The sequence below is a fragment of the Echinops telfairi genome, unplaced genomic scaffold (assembly GCF_000313985.2).
Source record: "Echinops telfairi isolate 266 unplaced genomic scaffold, ASM31398v2 ScPeMD7_1713;HRSCAF=2227, whole genome shotgun sequence".
NCBI lineage: Eukaryota > Metazoa > Chordata > Mammalia > Afrosoricida > Tenrecidae > Echinops > Echinops telfairi.
The window spans coordinates 10,131,491-10,149,167 of NW_022105611.1; the positions used below are offsets into that span (position 1 = coordinate 10,131,491).

Below are 17,677 nucleotides of genomic sequence, written 5' to 3' on the forward strand. Positions count from 1 at the left end.
AGATAGGAACTAGAAACACAGGGAATCCAGGGCGGATGACCCCTTCAGGACCACTGGTGTGAGTAGCGATACTGGGAGGGTGGAGGGAGGGTGGGTTGGAAAGTGGGGATTGATTACAAGGAGCTACATATAAACTCCTCCCTGGAGGACAGACAAGAGAAAAGTAGGTGAAGGGAGACGTCGGACAGGGGCAGTTCTATGCTGCCCCAGAGGGTCACTACGAGTCGGCATTGGCTCGGAGACTGAGTCATGCCTTAGTATGGAGGTCCAGACCTAAAGGCCTTCTTCATATGATGTGTCCCAAAGAATCCATGCTCAGTAAAATAATGTCAGCAGAACTTGTTTGGGCACATCCCTTAACCTCCCTGAGCATTTGTTTGCCGTCCAGATCAATGTCCAACACAGTCACTCATTCGTTACACCTCAGTTAGGTGCCCAGCTCCATGGTAAACTCTGTATGGTTGTACTGATTGGAGCTAATCCAGGGAAAGTGCGGAGCATAACTCAAACTACTTAGTGCACACTCAAGTGATGGCTGTTTACCTTTCTTCAGACTTTTAGTGCCAAAAAAGTTGGGACAGCTTTCTTTAGAGCCCTATGCCACAACTCTCTCATTCCGGTGACAATCTATCCATGTGCATCCCAGAAGCTAGGAGAAAGGAAGGAGCCGAGGCAGGTGAGGAATAAAGGAAGAAGCCACAGCCAACTATACCAAGGAGAGAGGTTTGGAGAGAGCCCCACGTAGCTATAAATGTGGGCCTAGAGTGTATAGGGAATGGATCAGACCAGGGAACACAAATATGATAAGGTTTCAGTGAATGTCAAGTAACTGCTTAGAAGAGAAATAATTTGTAATGTAATCTTAGATATTTAACTTAGATTACATTGTGAAGACAGTCTTCATTCAAGCAGTTTAGGATATGGAGATACGTGGGAAAGGGCGGGGAGGGGGGTGGTTCTCTTCCCTGAAAAACTCAGTCCCAACTTTCAGGCATCTGCATTGGCCTTAAAAACTGCAAATGACCCATCCAAAACCCCATGTTTGTTGAACTGCTACAGGATACGGTAGGCATCGAAGGCCCTGGAGTAGTTTCCCAAACTGAAAGTTGGCTGTCAGAGGATACACATTCATGCCCTGTTTCTCCCACGGTCTTGGTTATCAAGCTACGAGTCTCAGCTTCTCCAGCCAAAAAATGGGGCCCAATGAGATCAAGTAAATGAGCAGGCACTTCATGTGTGACCGTATCACTCACCCACCATTTGAATCATCGTTAGTAATGAAACTTGAACTAATTAGGATGCAAAGGTTTCCAGGTTTTCTTCACTCAGCAAGTGAATAAGAATCACGTCCCCTTGATAATAAAGCAACGCAAATCCTAAACAATAAAAAGCATTAGGGATGCTTATGTGTTTGACTTACCATTTGTTTGTTTGAAAGAACTCCAGACATGCTTTTATTGTCTGTCGGTGTCATCGCGTCAGCTCTGACCCACAGTGATTCTGTGACCACCACTGCATGGTTGCCTGCCATTCTCAGTCATTGCCATGCCTCAGCCCATTGGTGGGCTGGGCTCTGTTATCAATCCACATCCATGAGGGCCTTGCCTCTTCTGTGCTGCGCTTCCACTGTACTAAACATGATGTCCCACTCCAGGGACTGGTTTCTCCTGACAACATAGCCAAAGTACAGAAGTCAAAATGTTACCAACCTTGCTTCCAAGAAGCACTGTGGCCTTACTTCTCCACAACTGACCTGTTTGTCCATGAAACTGTCAGCAATCCTCTCCAACACTGGAATTCAAATACAGCCATTCTTCTACAACCTCCCTATTCAACGTCCAAAATCCACACGCATAAGCTGGAACAGCGAATCCCACGGCTTCAATCAGATCCACATTCGTCCTCAAAGGAACATCCTTGATCTTCAGACTTAAGCGTGTTTGCAGCCTTTGAAGAGCTAAGGATCACGCCAAGAAAAAGTGGCCTACCAAAACCTTTCGTTTGGAAATGATGGCAACCTGTGTACAGTGTGCTTAATACTTTTAACTGATTCGTTGTTGTAAGATTTGTAAGAGCCCTCCAGTAAAATGGTTACTTTTTTTTTAATTTTTAAGAAAATTGAAAAAGGTTAACAAATATCAGGAAGGAAAATTAGAATGCTCTTTCCAGAGAATTCTTAGAGAAGAATACTGGCTTCCGCCTCATATTATCTCTGTTTGGGGCCTAGAAAGGATCTGGGAGATTAAGTAGAGTTTCTTTCCTATGGCCAGAACCAATGAGCACATTCTTTGCATTCCACAGTCTTTCTGACCTAATCCAATGAAAGTGTTGCCCATCATAGCCTGCTTATTGTAAAAGTGGCCAGGACAGCATCGGGGTGCTACCACAGTTTTAGAAGACTCCAATGAGATGAACATGAACTAGCATTTGTACTTGGCTTAAAAATGAGCAAAGTAGATGCCACTCAAAGCAGGCATTTTCTCAGGGAACGTGTTTCTACTTGGCACACTACCTTCTCCCAATGGTCGTGTGTTGGGCACAAGCAGAAACATATTGCATTAATATCTAAGGTTAGGTTTGAAATTTTTGGTTCAGCTGTTTCCACTCAAATATTCTGCTAACACTAAAATGAATATATTCTGAATTCCATTCTGTAACTATAGAAACCCTGAGCCCCACTGTGTTTCGGTGACTCGTAACTCTCTCCATTAAAAAGAAATATGTTCTTAATTACAGATATACACAAGATCCGGTAGGCTTCAAAAACTATTTCACTTTGGGGGATTTGGATTTTTAATCTATCTCCTTCCCCCACTTTTCAAACTAAAGTTAAGCATGTTTAAATAAAAGTCTTGCTCCAGAAATGCATTAAATGGAATTTAAGTCAACAATGATAAGGATCCCTGGTAGCACAGTGGTTAACAGTGTCTGGCTAATAACCCAAAGGTTGGTGGTTCAAACCTACAGCTGTTCCACAGGGAAGAGATGGGGCCGCCTACTTCTCTGAAACCCCAGGGGCTCATTCCACCATGTCCGACAGTGTCTCTATGAGTTGAAAATTATTTGATAGCACTGGGTATGTGCTAAAGTTTTCTTTGTGCTGTAGACTGACACGTGGGCTTGCTCTGAAGGAATACACACCTTTGTGTGTGAAAATGCAAACATAAACCCACAGAATCCAAGAGATAATCAATTGCTGTGGTATCGGGTATCAATGGAGAGGCTTCCAAAAAAGGGGGTGGGGGGAGAAATTTATATTCCCCAGCATTCAAACATACACCATACCTGCCAATTTTATTTTCTTAATATTTCTGAAGCTCTACTTGGTTACCAACTCCATTGTCATTCCTAGTTATTGCCTGTCTGTGTTATAGCAATAGCTTCTAAATAAACCACTAGTTATTGTCTGTGTTATAGCAATAGCTTCTATATAAACCTTTTGCTTCTGTTCCTTCTCTCCACCTCCATCAGGATCAGTGTTTAAAATGCACATCAGATTCTGTCATTTCCCCAGTTCTTCTCCCCTACTAAAGGAGCCCTAGAGGGTTAAGTAAGCATTTGAACTGCTTAGTGCAAGGTCAGTGGTTCAAACCCACCAGCTAGCTGCTCTGTAAAAGAAAGAGGACGCTGTCTATTTCCCTAAGAAGATTTACTCTTTGAAACCCTAAGGAGCAATTCAACTTTCTTATCGAGTCACGGAGTCAAAATCAGCTCAATGGCAGGGGAACGTTCCTACTCTAAGAACACATGAGAACTCCCCACGTGGGAGGTGGGAACTAAGTCAGCATGGTAGGGCATTCATGAAGGTCTCACCACACAGCCTTTTATATACCGCATATATGAATCTTACAGTGTGCATGTGGCTTTCCATTGTGCTCCTCCCTTTTTCTACCATCTTTCAAGTATCGGGTAGATTGACACCTCCTCTCAGAAGTCTACCCCAGGGCTCTCCAACCATCCTTTCCACCTTCTCAAGAGATGGCAGTCTCCATCAGCAGTCTTATCTAGAGTATTGTTATTCACTGTGTACATCTCTGTCCCTCTCTACAAGTTCATTGCTAGTAGCTCTTTGTAGTCTTGCTCTTAAAAAATATTTCTCTGCTCCCCAGCTCCATGCCTAGTGCATGGCAGGCATTCAATGAATGAAGTAACATGTAAAAGTAAGGAATTAGCAGAGATGATAGGAGAACATCATATGGAGAAGGGGAAATGTAAGCTTATATGTCTGCTTAGATTTGAAATGAAGCTAAATATGTTTAGTGTTCTTAGACGAAAGAGCAGTGGTTTTCAACCTGTGGATTGCAACCCCTTTCACCAGGGTCGCCTGGTTCATAAGAGCAGCAAAATGACAGTTAGGAAGTAGCAACAAAAATAAAGTTATGGTTGGGGGTCACCACAACATGAACTGTATTAAAGGGTCGCGGCAGTAGGAAGGTTGAGAACCACTGGAAAAGAGGAAGGAAACAAAGGGAAGTAGAATTTGATTGATTCATGTATGCGTTTACATAGCAACGACTAGCTTTTCCCCCTTTTGTTCCTTCCAAAGAAGGTAATGCTCACTACATGTAACACAGTGCATTTCAAAGGGGCTGCAGCAGGGACACAGTCCCTCAGGACATTACCATGAATCCAGGAACAGAAGCATTTTAGAGCATGCGTGAGGTGCGCTGTGGTGGAGATGGTGGGCTGCTAACCACAGCGACAGCACTGCCACCCCTCCAGCTAGGCAGTGAGAGAGCGATGAGATGTCCCTTCCCCAAAAGATGACCACACTCAGAGACCGTGTGTGGGGTTGCCCACCGTCCCTGTCAAAAATGCTTTGTCGTGTAATCGACTCTCTTTTCTTTAGGGTGGAACGAAAGGAGCGTGCCCGATTGAAGACAGTAAAGTTTAATGCAAAACCCGGAGTGATTGATTCAAAAGGGGTAAGTACGAGAGAATGTAAATATTGTCTTGGTTACCGTAGATTTAAATATAAATAAGTTTTAGACTTGCAGTAGCAAACACACAGACAGCTATTAGACTTTCGTAAACAAGTGACATTTTAGAAGAAGTAAATTTATAGTAAATATGTTAGATATGGGGGTAAAACTCGTGGTTAACCAATACAACGATGAGAGTCAAGAAGAAAAACATAAATGAAAATTAACATGTTTCAAAAGAATGGGTTACTTTAGACAGCGGCCATGGAACTCTACATGGCAATAAGTAAATGAATACACGGATTGTTGTGACAGACATAACAAAAGAAAAATTAGCAAAGTTTAACTATAAATATTTAATAACAGCCTTCATGAGACCTTAACATATCATTCATTCACCTAGAATATCAAATCCGTGGTTTCAGTACAGTGAGAATTATGGCACTATCGTCACCATCAATTTCAGAACATTTTCATGATTCCAAAAAGATCCCTTCTCTCCACTCACAATCACTCATCTCCTTTCCATCTCCCTCCATTCTCAGTACGTCTTGTAAATAGGATCACACACTTCATGGTCTTTTCTGATTGACTTCAATCATCTGTTTGCATGCATCAGTCCTGAAGTCCCTTTTTATTGCCAAGTAACAGTTCATGGGTATACCATATTTTACTTATTTGTTTATCAGTTGATGGGCATTTGCACTGTTTCCACCGTGGTGCTATTATGACGAATGGTGCTATGAACATTTTTGTGGAAAGTATATGATAACTCTAAAATTTGAGTAAATGCCTATTTCCCAAAGAGGTGGCACTGGTTTTCATCTTTGCCATGACGTTGGTAAGAGCCATCCTGGGGGGTCTTAACTGGTATGTCATCGTGGCTTGATAAGAATTTTCCTAATTATGCTGAGCACCTCTTCAAGTACTTATATAAATGGCCAGTATCTTATTTGGAAATATCTCTCTTCAGATCATTTGTTTGATTTTTATAATCGGTTGTCAATACTTCGTTTTGTTTCTGGATGCTAGGCATTTCTTCCCTGTATGATTTGCAAATACTCTGTCCCACGCTGTGGGTTACCATTTCCCTCTCTCGTTTGTGTCCATTGGAGCACAGAGGTTTTCATCTTGTTTTTAATTTTTAATTTGATGATGTGAAATGTATAAAAGGTTTCTGAGCTATCGCATAACCCAAAGCTATCAAGACTTACGCCCATGTTTTCTTCTACAGATTTCATCATTTTAGTTCTGAACATTTAAGTCTTTGGTCTATTTTGTGTGTGTGTGTGATTGATGTTCGGTAGGATTCCAATTTCATTCTTTTATATGTTCCTGTCCAGTTATCCCAAAACCATTTGTTGAAAAGATTATGCAATGACTTCAAAAAATTCATTTAAAAATAGACTTGAAAGATAAATGGAATAGTTTCATGAATTTTTTGAAGCACCTCTGACCCTTCCCACTGAATGATCTTGACGACCTTGTCAAAAATCAGTTGACCATAAGCATGAGTCTATTTCTGAACTCTTTGTTCTATCTGGATGTCAGAACTACACTGTCTTGAATAATGTGGCTTTGTAATGAGTGTGTGTGTGTGTGTGTTTCCAAAGCTCTCTAGACTCCTCTGGCTTCCTTAAATTTCAGCATAAACTCACCAATGTCAGCGAAGAGTCCGATTGGAATTCCATTAAATGCAGAGATCATTTGGGGGGAATACTGCCATCTTCACTCTACTGAATCTTCCCATTCATAAGCCTGGGATGTCTTTCCATATAGTTAGGAAGGTGTGAACTTCTTAGACCAAGTAGAAGTGAGTGAACAGAGTGGTGTTCTGAATGATGGATTCAAAGAAGAGAGTAACAGTCAGAGATCGGAAGGAAAACACTCTTGCAATATTCTAGACGTCAGGTTCTGAACATCTGCCGGAAAATAGCAAACTGCTTCCAAGGAGAACCACCATCCTAGGAAGTTTGATCTAACGATTCCTAGTATCATCCTGTTTCTCAAGCTTCCTTTAAGAGAAGAAACTGTGAGGGAGAAGGTAGAGAAAAGAAGTTACGGTGCTAGCAGGCCCCTGCTGGCAGGACCACTTATCAACCAGAATCAAGCTAGAGCTGACACTGAGAAATCTGAGTGCTGCTTGATCAAGTCTTGGAAATTTCCATGTGGCCAGTAACTCCAGTTATGTCATTTACAGATGAAAAAACTAAGCCTCCTTTCTCAGGGACAGTGTTAGTAGCAGAGCCTGCCATTGTGTGCCATTTATCAAAAAAGTGATTTGACACCCATTGTGTTGTTAGCAAAATCGGAACCAGGTTTACTTCCCAGGATGAGGAATGGGGGTTGCTGTGTAACAGCTTCATAGTAGCATGCTGCATTTCAAGGGGAGAGTCCGGTCCTGCGAGCAAAGAAAGCTCTTTAGTAGCACCAGACTTTGAATGGTCACAGCAAGGGAGTGAGTTCAAATGCCTACTCAGATCCACAGAGGGAAAGCCATACTCTGGGGCATCAAGAACAGCTCCTGTCCCTGCCCTCTAACACTTTCCTAACTGATCTTGCACCTTCCAGTTCTTCTCGTGTGGTTTGTAGACAGCCTGCTATTTCAGGGTAGCCAAAATAGGGCCATGTACCCAGGTCATTCTCCAGAGTGACTAGCCCAGCCTAAGAAGAACTGCCAACTCAAGTGGCTTCTCTAGTCCCCTCTCTGTCCTGGACCTAACAACATACTGCTGTAGGCACGACCAAGTTCATCTATGACCCGATAGGCCAAATTCAGTGTCATTTATATCTGATAAAACCTCCTCATCTTATTTATTTATTTTTAGTTTTTACACCTATGCACCCTTTTCCAGCTTCATTATATATGTAAGGCACTTTTAAAAATACTGTACATGTTGACACTTGACTGGTCAACCTCCTCTCCAGGAGGAAAAATAAATGGCAAACGTTTTCAAATCCAAGGTCATTTTCATCACCTAATTAAGCTAAAGCTTCCATGTAATCAGTGTTAGAGGAAATATGATAAATTGAGGCATAATACATTATCTTCTTCATTGTACTCTTCTGATTTTTTCCAGTTTTATTAAATTGGGAAACAGACTTTTTGAGGCTCTTCTGTGGGTCAAGGACTTACTGGCAATGGAAATACATTACAAATATGACAGTTACTTAGCTTTATGGGTCAAAAGAGTCTGAGGCAAAAAAATATGCCAGCAAATAGCATCTGGTGAGCAAGAGTTGAGGGCAAGATACAATTTGGAATCAGATCCAGAACATGCAAACCTTTCTTGGAGCTCATAGGGAAACTGGGAAAAGGTATCCAAATGAACCTTGAAGGATCAAAAGAATATTGTAGGAAACAGCATGGTGTATTTCGGCAGGGTGGCGGGGGCTGGGGACCAGAGAAAGCGAATGTTTCTTAAGTACAAAATGCATGTCAGGCTAATGCTGAGGGCGATCTGAGGCGAGACCGTGAGGGCAGTGTTAGCAGATCACTCTGCTACAGTGTGGGATACATTTCCCAAGGGAGGCAAGCTTATAGACTAGAGAGAAGAGAATAAACCAGAAAACATACTTGGTAGGGAAACAAAAATTTATTGACTAGGCCATCTACAACAGAATTATCTGAGATTCTTATTAAAAATGTGTAGGATAAACCTCAACCCTGTGGAATCACTATGTCCAGGGATGAGGACTCTATATGTTAACAAGCTCCCCAGACATGTCCCTTCTACATGGTGCAGCTTGAGATGCACAGGCATGGAGAGAAAGTTTAGTATCAGACAAAACAACTTCTAACAGAGTTTCTGTATCTAAGCCTTACCTACAGATGTAAACATGGGAATCAGATTAAGAGAGAACTATGTAGAGTACCTGTAATATTAGTTCATCTCTTTGCTGTTCCCACCCACCTACATGTTTCCCTCTGATAAAGCTCGAATGAACAACTTCCCAGAAGTAAGTCTAGTACTAAAGTTGCAGGTCACCTTTTATTCTGATGGCGAGAACAACCTGCTGGCTCTTGTGGGCAGAGAGGGTGAAGCACCGCAGAAATAATCTCAACCCTCTGCCCCCATTGGCTGCAAATCTTGATGGTTCTTGCCTTCTATTCCATAGTATAAAATGGCCTTTAGCAATTACAAGGCCACTGCTTTGCACTCAGTCTGCCAGTGACCCTGAACTTTTATGAACTGCTTTATTTCAGCAGATTAATTCTACTGGCATTGCTCATGCCCTTCTTACAGTAACCCTGTGAGATAAGTTATGGTTTTACAGATGAGGAAGCTGAAGTTAATAATACCTTTGTGAGGAGTTATGTACCCTCCCTTAAGCATCATTCGGGGCCAGGTTCTGCTAACTAATGTGAATTTATGCTTGAACCAAATGTGGGCATTTAAGTCTATCCATTCAATTAGTGATGTCAAGCAATATAAATAGGAAATGTACCAGTTGCAGTTATATAAATAGCAGTTTCATGGGGGAGAACACTGGTCTTTTGTTAAATCTCGCCCCCTCACCCCCCATTATTCAGAATGTAAGTACTATTCAGAAAATTTGGCTCAAATCCCATTTTTACTTTTGGAGTTATTCATGAATAAATTCTTTCTGGTAAAAGGCCCAGAGTTACACCTTAGAGCTTGAAAAATCTTACTGTGTAACCATTTTTAACTATCCCACGAGAATATCAGGACTAGAAAGTACAGAAGTAACTGTCCAGTACCCTGACTTACTACTATAATCACAGGCAGGCTCTTAACCAAGTCAGAAATAGTGTAGATCTTGCTCCTTTTCAACTGCATACTGTTTATATGTGGGGAGGAAGTCTTTTTTTAATGAAAGATCACACAGTGACTCAAAAGAGCTTCAGCAAGGCTTCCAGTATGTTTCTACTGTTCACAAAAATATTTAATTGCTTTGTCTATTCATTTTTGAAAGGAATATAAAAATAGACAAGACTGTCTAATTTCAGAACCTAACTCTGGATCTGAAAGCAGCAACCTTCCTTGATTCAGTGTTGACTAGATCCTATCACAAGCACAACAGCAATAATAAAGGCTAGAGAGTAGACTGCAAATTCATTGCAGGCAAGGAATGTGGTTTAGAATTAACAGATACAGGGATTTTTCTGAGAAACTTTTAGAAGTGTTAGAAACACAGTCTGTATGTTTGGAAAACTTAACAGTTTATTGCTGTCTTTTGTTTCCCTCGTCTGAGGGTTATTTCCTTTAATAAATAGACTTTGTGTTTTCTATACATACAAGCAGAGACAAAGAAATTAAAAGTGTGTGACTGTTTATGCACCCAACCTCAAGCAGTTACCTTCCCAATAAATTTGTCCTCCTGCCAGCTTTAGATAATTGCTGTGTGCTGTTAGAAATTGCATGCATGGTACCGAAATAACCGCTGACCTAAAAATCTAATCCAAGGTGCAGCAAATATACAATTGTCACTAACTTTTTTAAAATGAAGACCAATTTTAGACTGATTCCCAGGGCTGCATGCAGAAAGGTGGTTGGGGTAAATCCACTCTTCCTCTGGGATTCAGAAACTCTTTGTGGATACTAGCAAGAATATATTTGCAGGGTGCTTTATCCATTGGACAGATGAGGAGACAGGTTCACAGGAATTACGTGACCTGTCTAGATGATGTTCATTTGGTGCACTGTGTTCTTTGTTTAAAGAATGTTTCCAAGATGTCTTTCATGCCCAGCCCAGTGCAACAGTCTAGGGAAAAGCAGAATGCTTGAACTTCACCTTGCTAAACAAATTGTCACATGTTGCTACATACCTTCCAGCCTCAGCAGTCAACACATACATTACTGCCATCTTACTATGCCATTGGTCATGTCATCTGAGACTCCTTTGTGAAATGGAATAGCAAAATACTTGCATACCAAATGCTTCATTAAGATGTGACAAACTGACCTAAGGGACAAACTCTCCAAACCAGGCAAGTCGATTCTTCCTCACAGTGACCGCATAGGACAGAGGAGAACTGCTGAACTTGCGCTTGGTGACCCACTACCACCAAGGCTCCTCACCTCAGGGAAGAGTAGGCTCTGATTAAACCAAATCATGATTCTCCTTCTCAAGAACCTCTCTGCACAACGCTCCTTATCAACCCATCCATCTAGCATGATCTAATAAGCACTGTGCACCTAACATAAAAAAATATATAATGACCAAAGATGGTGATGGATACAATTTTGTGCACATATGGCCCTTTAAAGGTAAAAGTGATATGAGATTCCCATGTAACTAGAGTGATTAGTATGTGTCAGCAACATTGAGGGCCCTATGGGAAACACCCTGTAATCCCAGTCGTGATAACTTGTCATGCAAATGGTTTCGGGCTGTTTACAGAGTTCTGGGAAATCTGGGTGCCACACGTTCAGAGGGAAAGCTGTCCCTGTGGCTAGTTCCTATGTATCCATCACAAGCCCTCTCGGTAGAAAGGAGTTTCTCTCACTCGAAAGAGCAGAGAGCTTGCAGATGTGCCATTCAGCCCTCCCGTTTGGGGAGCTTCAGGAACCCCTGTAAAGACTTCACTGTCCTTTGTTGAACCTGCTAGGTGGGCATTTTGAAGTGAATGGTTGTGTTTCTTGAAAGGTCCCAACAAGCCAATGTCTCTCTAAAATTGCTTTGTGCCCACCTGCCATGAAGCATGAATGCATTGATAAACAAGGAGCGAGTAGTCTATGTGAGTGATAGTTCTCCTTATTCATGGAGAAGGCCCCTTTTGAACATCTACCAGGCCCACAGGCTCGCAGTTGAGTGCTAGGAGCACAAGGTCAAAGTATTGTTAGAAGGGGGAAAGGCCATGCAGCTACGATTACTCCTCCGTGGGATAACAACTGTGTTAAAGATAACAAGTTCCCCCATTCGTCCACTGCAGCCCAAGGGTCAAACGAATGCCTGTGGCCACCCACCTTTCAGTAACCAGCAGCATTCACATTTGGCAAATGAAGGAATTGACCTTGATTAATATCCTTAAAATGTAGTAACAAAATAGCTAGCATTTATTCAAGGTGATGTATAAACCAGGCATTGTTCCAACCTTAACTTTTTGCTCATTAAATTCTCACAACCCTATTGACGTGTATACTAACAGAGAGCTGCAGGAAGCCGTTATAAATGCCTTCTGCTTTTAACTTTCATTATGTATGAAGTAAAACAAAGTATCTATTACATATCAATCATGCAGAGTTAGTATTTACATATGATAGCAGCAAAATTCAAGACCCAACATCGGTGGGTGGTGCTTTCGTGAAACTAAATCCTCACCCATAGGATAATTGAGGCTTGCCTGCTGTGTGAACAGTTTGGTGTGCACGTGCTGGGGTGGTAGAAGAACACTTGGTTCACACACTGTTCTCTGGAGTCCACCCATTGCAAAGGTCCAAGGCTGGGTTTCCTTCAGTGCTATTTTCCTAGCAGTCACTGAGTAAGTGATGTTACATTCAGTCAGACGGCCTCTGTGCTGTGCTTCAAGTTCCTGGATGCACGTGAGAGTCTGTCCCTTGCCACCACCTCATGGGTGATAGTGGATAGCTGCCCCAGCTAAATTTAATGTCTAACCTTCTGGGAGTTGAAATACTCAAGCTTTTCTTCAATCGTTATGTAATTATCTATAACTGCAAGTCTAATCATCCTAAGTAGAATCTTCTCTGTGACTCAAATGCTTAAGATTCAAACACTTCTTCTTTGGGATTTCTTGAACAATGCAGGGTTTAGGGGTCCACTCCTTATGGAGCTAAAAACCTGTGTATAACTGTCGACTCCTCCAACACTGAACTAACAATAGCATGTTGGCCCAGATGCTTACTTAGAACATTCAGTTGATTAACACATATTGCGTATGATAATCTGCACACACATAAAAGCTGCCTTTTCAATTCAAAATCAAAAGGTTTTCACAGCTGTTGTTTTAGTTGCAGCGAGGGCTTCACAGATTTTCTTCCGTGACCGTGGCAAAGATTTGTCTTGAAAGCTGCAGACCTCACCGTACAGTACATGATACACAATTCAGCTTGTTCCGGCAGTGTCACGACTTTCTCTGCTGCTAGGGAGCATTACATATGAGTCCTGCTGTGGTTGTTGCGGTTTATGATATTCACACTAAACATGTTTTGTTTTTATGTGGCCAGTGCACTGTTCCCTTGGAGATGATGAGCCTCGTGCAGACCACACAGTTCAACAGTCAGCTCTACTAAACCTTGGTTAGATACTGACACTGGTCAGCTACCCAGTGGCAGTCACTGGTTCTCACCGCCCTCGGGTCCGTTCTGACTCACAAGTAGAACTGCGCCTGTGGGCTGGGAGGCTGTACATCTTGGCAGGAGTGGCCGGTGGCTTCAGGCCTCTGACCTGGCAGGGAGCAGGGTAACCCACGGTGCCACCAGGGCTCCTCCAGTCACGTGCCAGGGTCACAAGACGAAACGGTATCCGTTCCCATGCCGTCTTCATGAGTGTTGTTGGTATGGTTGCTGTGTGGCTGCTATGCTAATCTCCCTCACTTGAGGGATTCCCTCTTTTTTTTCCTAACCATCTTCTTTACCCAACATGTCCGAAATAAAGGAGTCCAGGGCTCACATTTCTAGCTTGAGAGACAATTCTGCCACTATTTTTTCTTTTTTATAATTTGTTTTCTTAATAAATCATTTTATTGGAAGCTCTTACAACTCCTATAATCATCCATACTAGGGGTGTCAAACTGGCAGCCTGCGGGCCACAGGTAATTTCTTGTGGCCCACAATGCTCTGAAATAAAATGAAATATAAATTGTTATGAACAAAATAGCTCTTAGGGGAGATTGAGGCAATACCATATACACAATTCCCTTGTTACATTTTACTTCAGAGCATCATGGGCCCCAAAAATTTACCTTGGAGGCCACCAGTTTGACATCCCTGATCCCTACATCAATTATATCCGACACATTGGTACATAGGTTGCCATCATCATTTTCAAAACATCATCTTTCTGTTTGAGCCCTTGTTATCAGCTCCTCTTTTTTCCCTCCCCTCTCCCACCCTCATGAACCCCTGATAAAATATTATTTTCACATCTAACACCATCCAGTCTCCCTTCACCCATATTTCTGCCGTTCATCCCCCAAGGTGGGGTGTTGTATGTGGATCTTTGTGATACGGTTCCCCCTTCTCCCCCACCCTCCTGGTATGGCTACTCCCATGACTGTTGCTGAGGGGTTTATCTGTCCTGGATTCCGTGTATCGAGAGCTCTCCCCCCCACCCTTTTTTCTCCATCCCTCCCCACCACCCTTCCTCCCTCATGAACCCTTGATAATTTATAAATTATTATTACACTATCTGACCCGTCCCCCAGGGAGGGGGCCATACGCAGATCCTTGTAATGGGTTCTCCCTCTCTACCCTACCCTCCCTCCACCCTCCCGATATCACCACTGGTCCTCAAGGGACCATCCACCCTGGGTTCTCTGTATTTCCAGTTCCTATCTGTACCAGTGTACATCCTCTTGTCTAGCCAGATTTGTAAGGTAGAATTGGGATCATGATAGTGGGGGTGGAGGGGAAGCATTTAGGAACTAGAGGAAAGTTGTGTTTCATCGTTGCTACACTGCACCCTGACTGGCTTATCTCCTCCCCATGACCCTTCCGTAAGGGGATGTCCAGTTGCCTACAGATGGGCTTTGGGTCCCCACTCCCTTTCATTCACAATGATAAGATTTTTGTTCTTTGATACCTGATGGCACCAACACCTCGTGATCACACAGGCTGGTGTGCTTCTTCCATGTGGGCTTTGTTGCTTCTGAGCTTGATGGCCGCTTGTTTATCTTCAAGCTTTTAAGACCCCCGATGCTGTGTCTTTTGATAGGCGGACACCATCAAGGTTCTTCACCACCTTTGCTTATGTACCCATTTGTCTTCTGCGATCGTGTTGGGAAGGTGAGCATCATGGAATGCCAGTTTGATAGAACAAAGTGTTCTACTAAACTTATACATATATGCACATAGCTCTATTTCCCCATCGTCATATATAAATATATTTACATATGTACATGTCTGAATTTAGACCTCTATAAATGCCCTTTGCCCCCTAGTTCTTTCCTCTATTGCCTTTTACTTTCCTCTTGTCCCACTATCATGCTTAGCCTTCATTTGGGTTTCAGTAATTCCTCTCAGTTACATTGCCCTTGATCAAGCCCTACCAGGCCTCTTACACCCTCCTCACCACCGATTTGGATCACTTTTTGTTCCCTTGTCCCTGAGTTTGTTAACACCACTTCCTTTCCCCCAGCTCCCCCTCTTCCATGTCCCCCCGGAACCACTGGTCCCATTGTTTTCTCCTCCAGATTGTTTTTGCCACCTATTTTGCACTATCTAATGCGAGTCTGTTTGTTCCTCTGGCATCCCCTAGTGTATTCCTCATCAAAAGTTATGTCCTTACTCTAAGCTTACCCCTTAGTCCACCAAGTGATAGTTCTGCTTTTTACTACTCTAAAGAGGCCTTTTGCAGGCAGATCAGCCCAATGCAATTGTCATTTGATGTCTTGCCTGCTGGTTCTATGGACATTACTTGTCAACCCAAGAAGAACGAAATTCTCAACGGCATCATTTTTTTCCATCTATGATATTGTTGTGTGTCTTGTTGTGAAGATGTATGTTTCCTTCATGTTCTGGTGTAGTTCACACATGCTGCATGGTTTTTTTCAGTGCATCTGTGGCCCCAAGTGCCTTTCCCAATATTCCTGAGTTTCACAGGATTGAGAAAGGATGGCTTGACCCCTCCATGCTGCGCAGCACATTTCCTCTGCCTGAACTGTGCTTTCCTACTTATTCACTGACAGTCTCCCTAGCGCCTCTTGTGGCTTTATACCTTTTTGCATATGCAGACTCCACTACAGCAATTCTTTGTCATGTGGTAACCATTTGCTTAAATGGTAGGCTCCTCATATTGTGTTCCCGGTGTTCATGATCAGGCATATTCTTTCATCACAGACATGTGGAAAATGAAACCCACCCTACACGCCAGTCACCAAGAGGGTGGCTGAGAACTTTTATAATCCCTATTCCCAGCCTGGCTGCCTTTTCCTTATTTACATCAGGCACTTTTGCCATTGGTGCCCTGCGTATAGTGTTTCGTTTTGTCGGGGATTGGTAGTGGGGGAGGGGGGGGGGCCACAGGGGATTACTATATAATATTTTATAAGCATTTATTATGATATATTAAGAATTTACCATGTTAAGCCCTTACATGCCGGTTTATAAGTAGCACTAGAGTAGCCTATATGCAGGTATTAAAAGCTCCATTTTCTGGAATTTTCTAGAAAGGATATTGCTACAAGTGCACTTTTTTCCCCTGGTGTGCAGTCTCTCTTCAGTCCCGTGCTGACGCTGAAGAGTGGGCAGTCATAATGTTAGGTGCTTACTATGTCCCAGATGCTGTTCGATGTACTACACGTGCATTTTCTCACAAGCACTGTGCAATTTTTTGTACACACGTTGTGTATGACTGGAATGTCTCTACAAAAGTGCCTTCCTGGGCAGCTGGCGGCGGCGGTGACCTTCAAGGAATATGAAAGTCGTTCTCTCTGGTTTTAAAGTGACAACGGACCCTTGTAGTGATAGATTTACCAACTGGCCGCTGGTGTCTGGTACAAAACCAGCAGTGAACTTGTAGAGCTATAAGGAAATAGGAAAGGAGTAAGAAGCAGAAAAAGATAGTGAAAGAGAGAGGTTGTTCTCTCAAGGAAGAACTATCAGGATTTTTTAGTGTTTTATTCCTTTGTGTCTTAATAGTTTTCATGTCTGCACTGTAAAATCTTAGAGGAATTCAAGTACTGTTCATGTAAGGATCTGCACTTTGAGCAGAGCTGATACAAGTTTAAAATAATCCCTTTGGTTACTCACATTAGAAATGTAATATCCTTCTCTGGCTAGGATTGGTTGCTATGTGGATCTAATGTGAACTAGACAGGACACCTAGGACTGAGACACCAGGCCTGTGTTCTTGTCTCACTTTTCTGACCCCAATCTCTGGGACTCGTCTTGCTAAAATGAGACTACTGGACCAGCAGTCTCCTTCCACTCAAGTGTGAGTTATTCAGTTGATCACGGCATTACAAAGAATGAACGCATTGCCATCAACTCAATTCTGACACATGGCAACCCTGGTACCATCGTGGCTTACATGTGAGGCTGCTAACCTCAAGGCCAGCAGTTTGAAACCACCAGGCACTCTGTGTGAGAAAGATGAGGCTTTCTGCTCCTCTGGTTAAGAGTCTTGGAGACCCACAGAGGCAGTTCTCCCTTGTAGGGTAACTATAATTACAAATAGTAGTGCTTTATTCACTAACTTTCTTGGCTTGCCCTCAGTCACTCATGGATGCTGCAAAGGAGCACTTATTCTCTGGCTGAGAGCTGATATCAGGTCTCAAAAACTCACTGCCATAGAGAGTCAATTCTGACTCAGAATGACCCTGGTAGACCTGCCCCTGTGGGTTTCAAAGACTAACTCTTATTGGAGTAGAGAGTCTCATCTTTCTCCCATGGAGTAACAGGTAGTTTCGAACTTCGGACTCAGCAGTTAGCAGTCTAATCCATTATACAACCATGGCTCCCTTGACAGTAGGTAGTAGGAAGCAAAATGCCATCTGTCAGTTCCTACAACTTGTCATCATCATTCAGAGAGGACAGTACTCAGCCTCACCCTCTTGGAAGATGGAGTGAACCAGTAGAGGAAACATCGTGACTGTAGATATTAGCATAAAA

At 42.7% G+C, this 17,677-nt stretch overlaps 1 protein-coding gene across 20 annotated transcripts in view; it reads left to right on the plus strand.

Moving 5' to 3' along the window:
* The window catches only part of DLG2 (discs large MAGUK scaffold protein 2), a 1,827,487-nt gene that overhangs the window by 1,764,582 nt on the left and 45,228 nt on the right, over window positions 1-17,677 (plus strand). For all 20 annotated transcript variants that reach the window (XM_045293139.1, XM_045293148.1, XM_045293133.1 and 17 more), the window contains one exon: window positions 4,850-4,925. In XM_045293139.1, coding sequence (XP_045149074.1) covers window positions 4,850-4,925 — 76 coding nt within the window. The remainder of the gene's footprint in view (window positions 1-4,849; window positions 4,926-17,677) is intronic.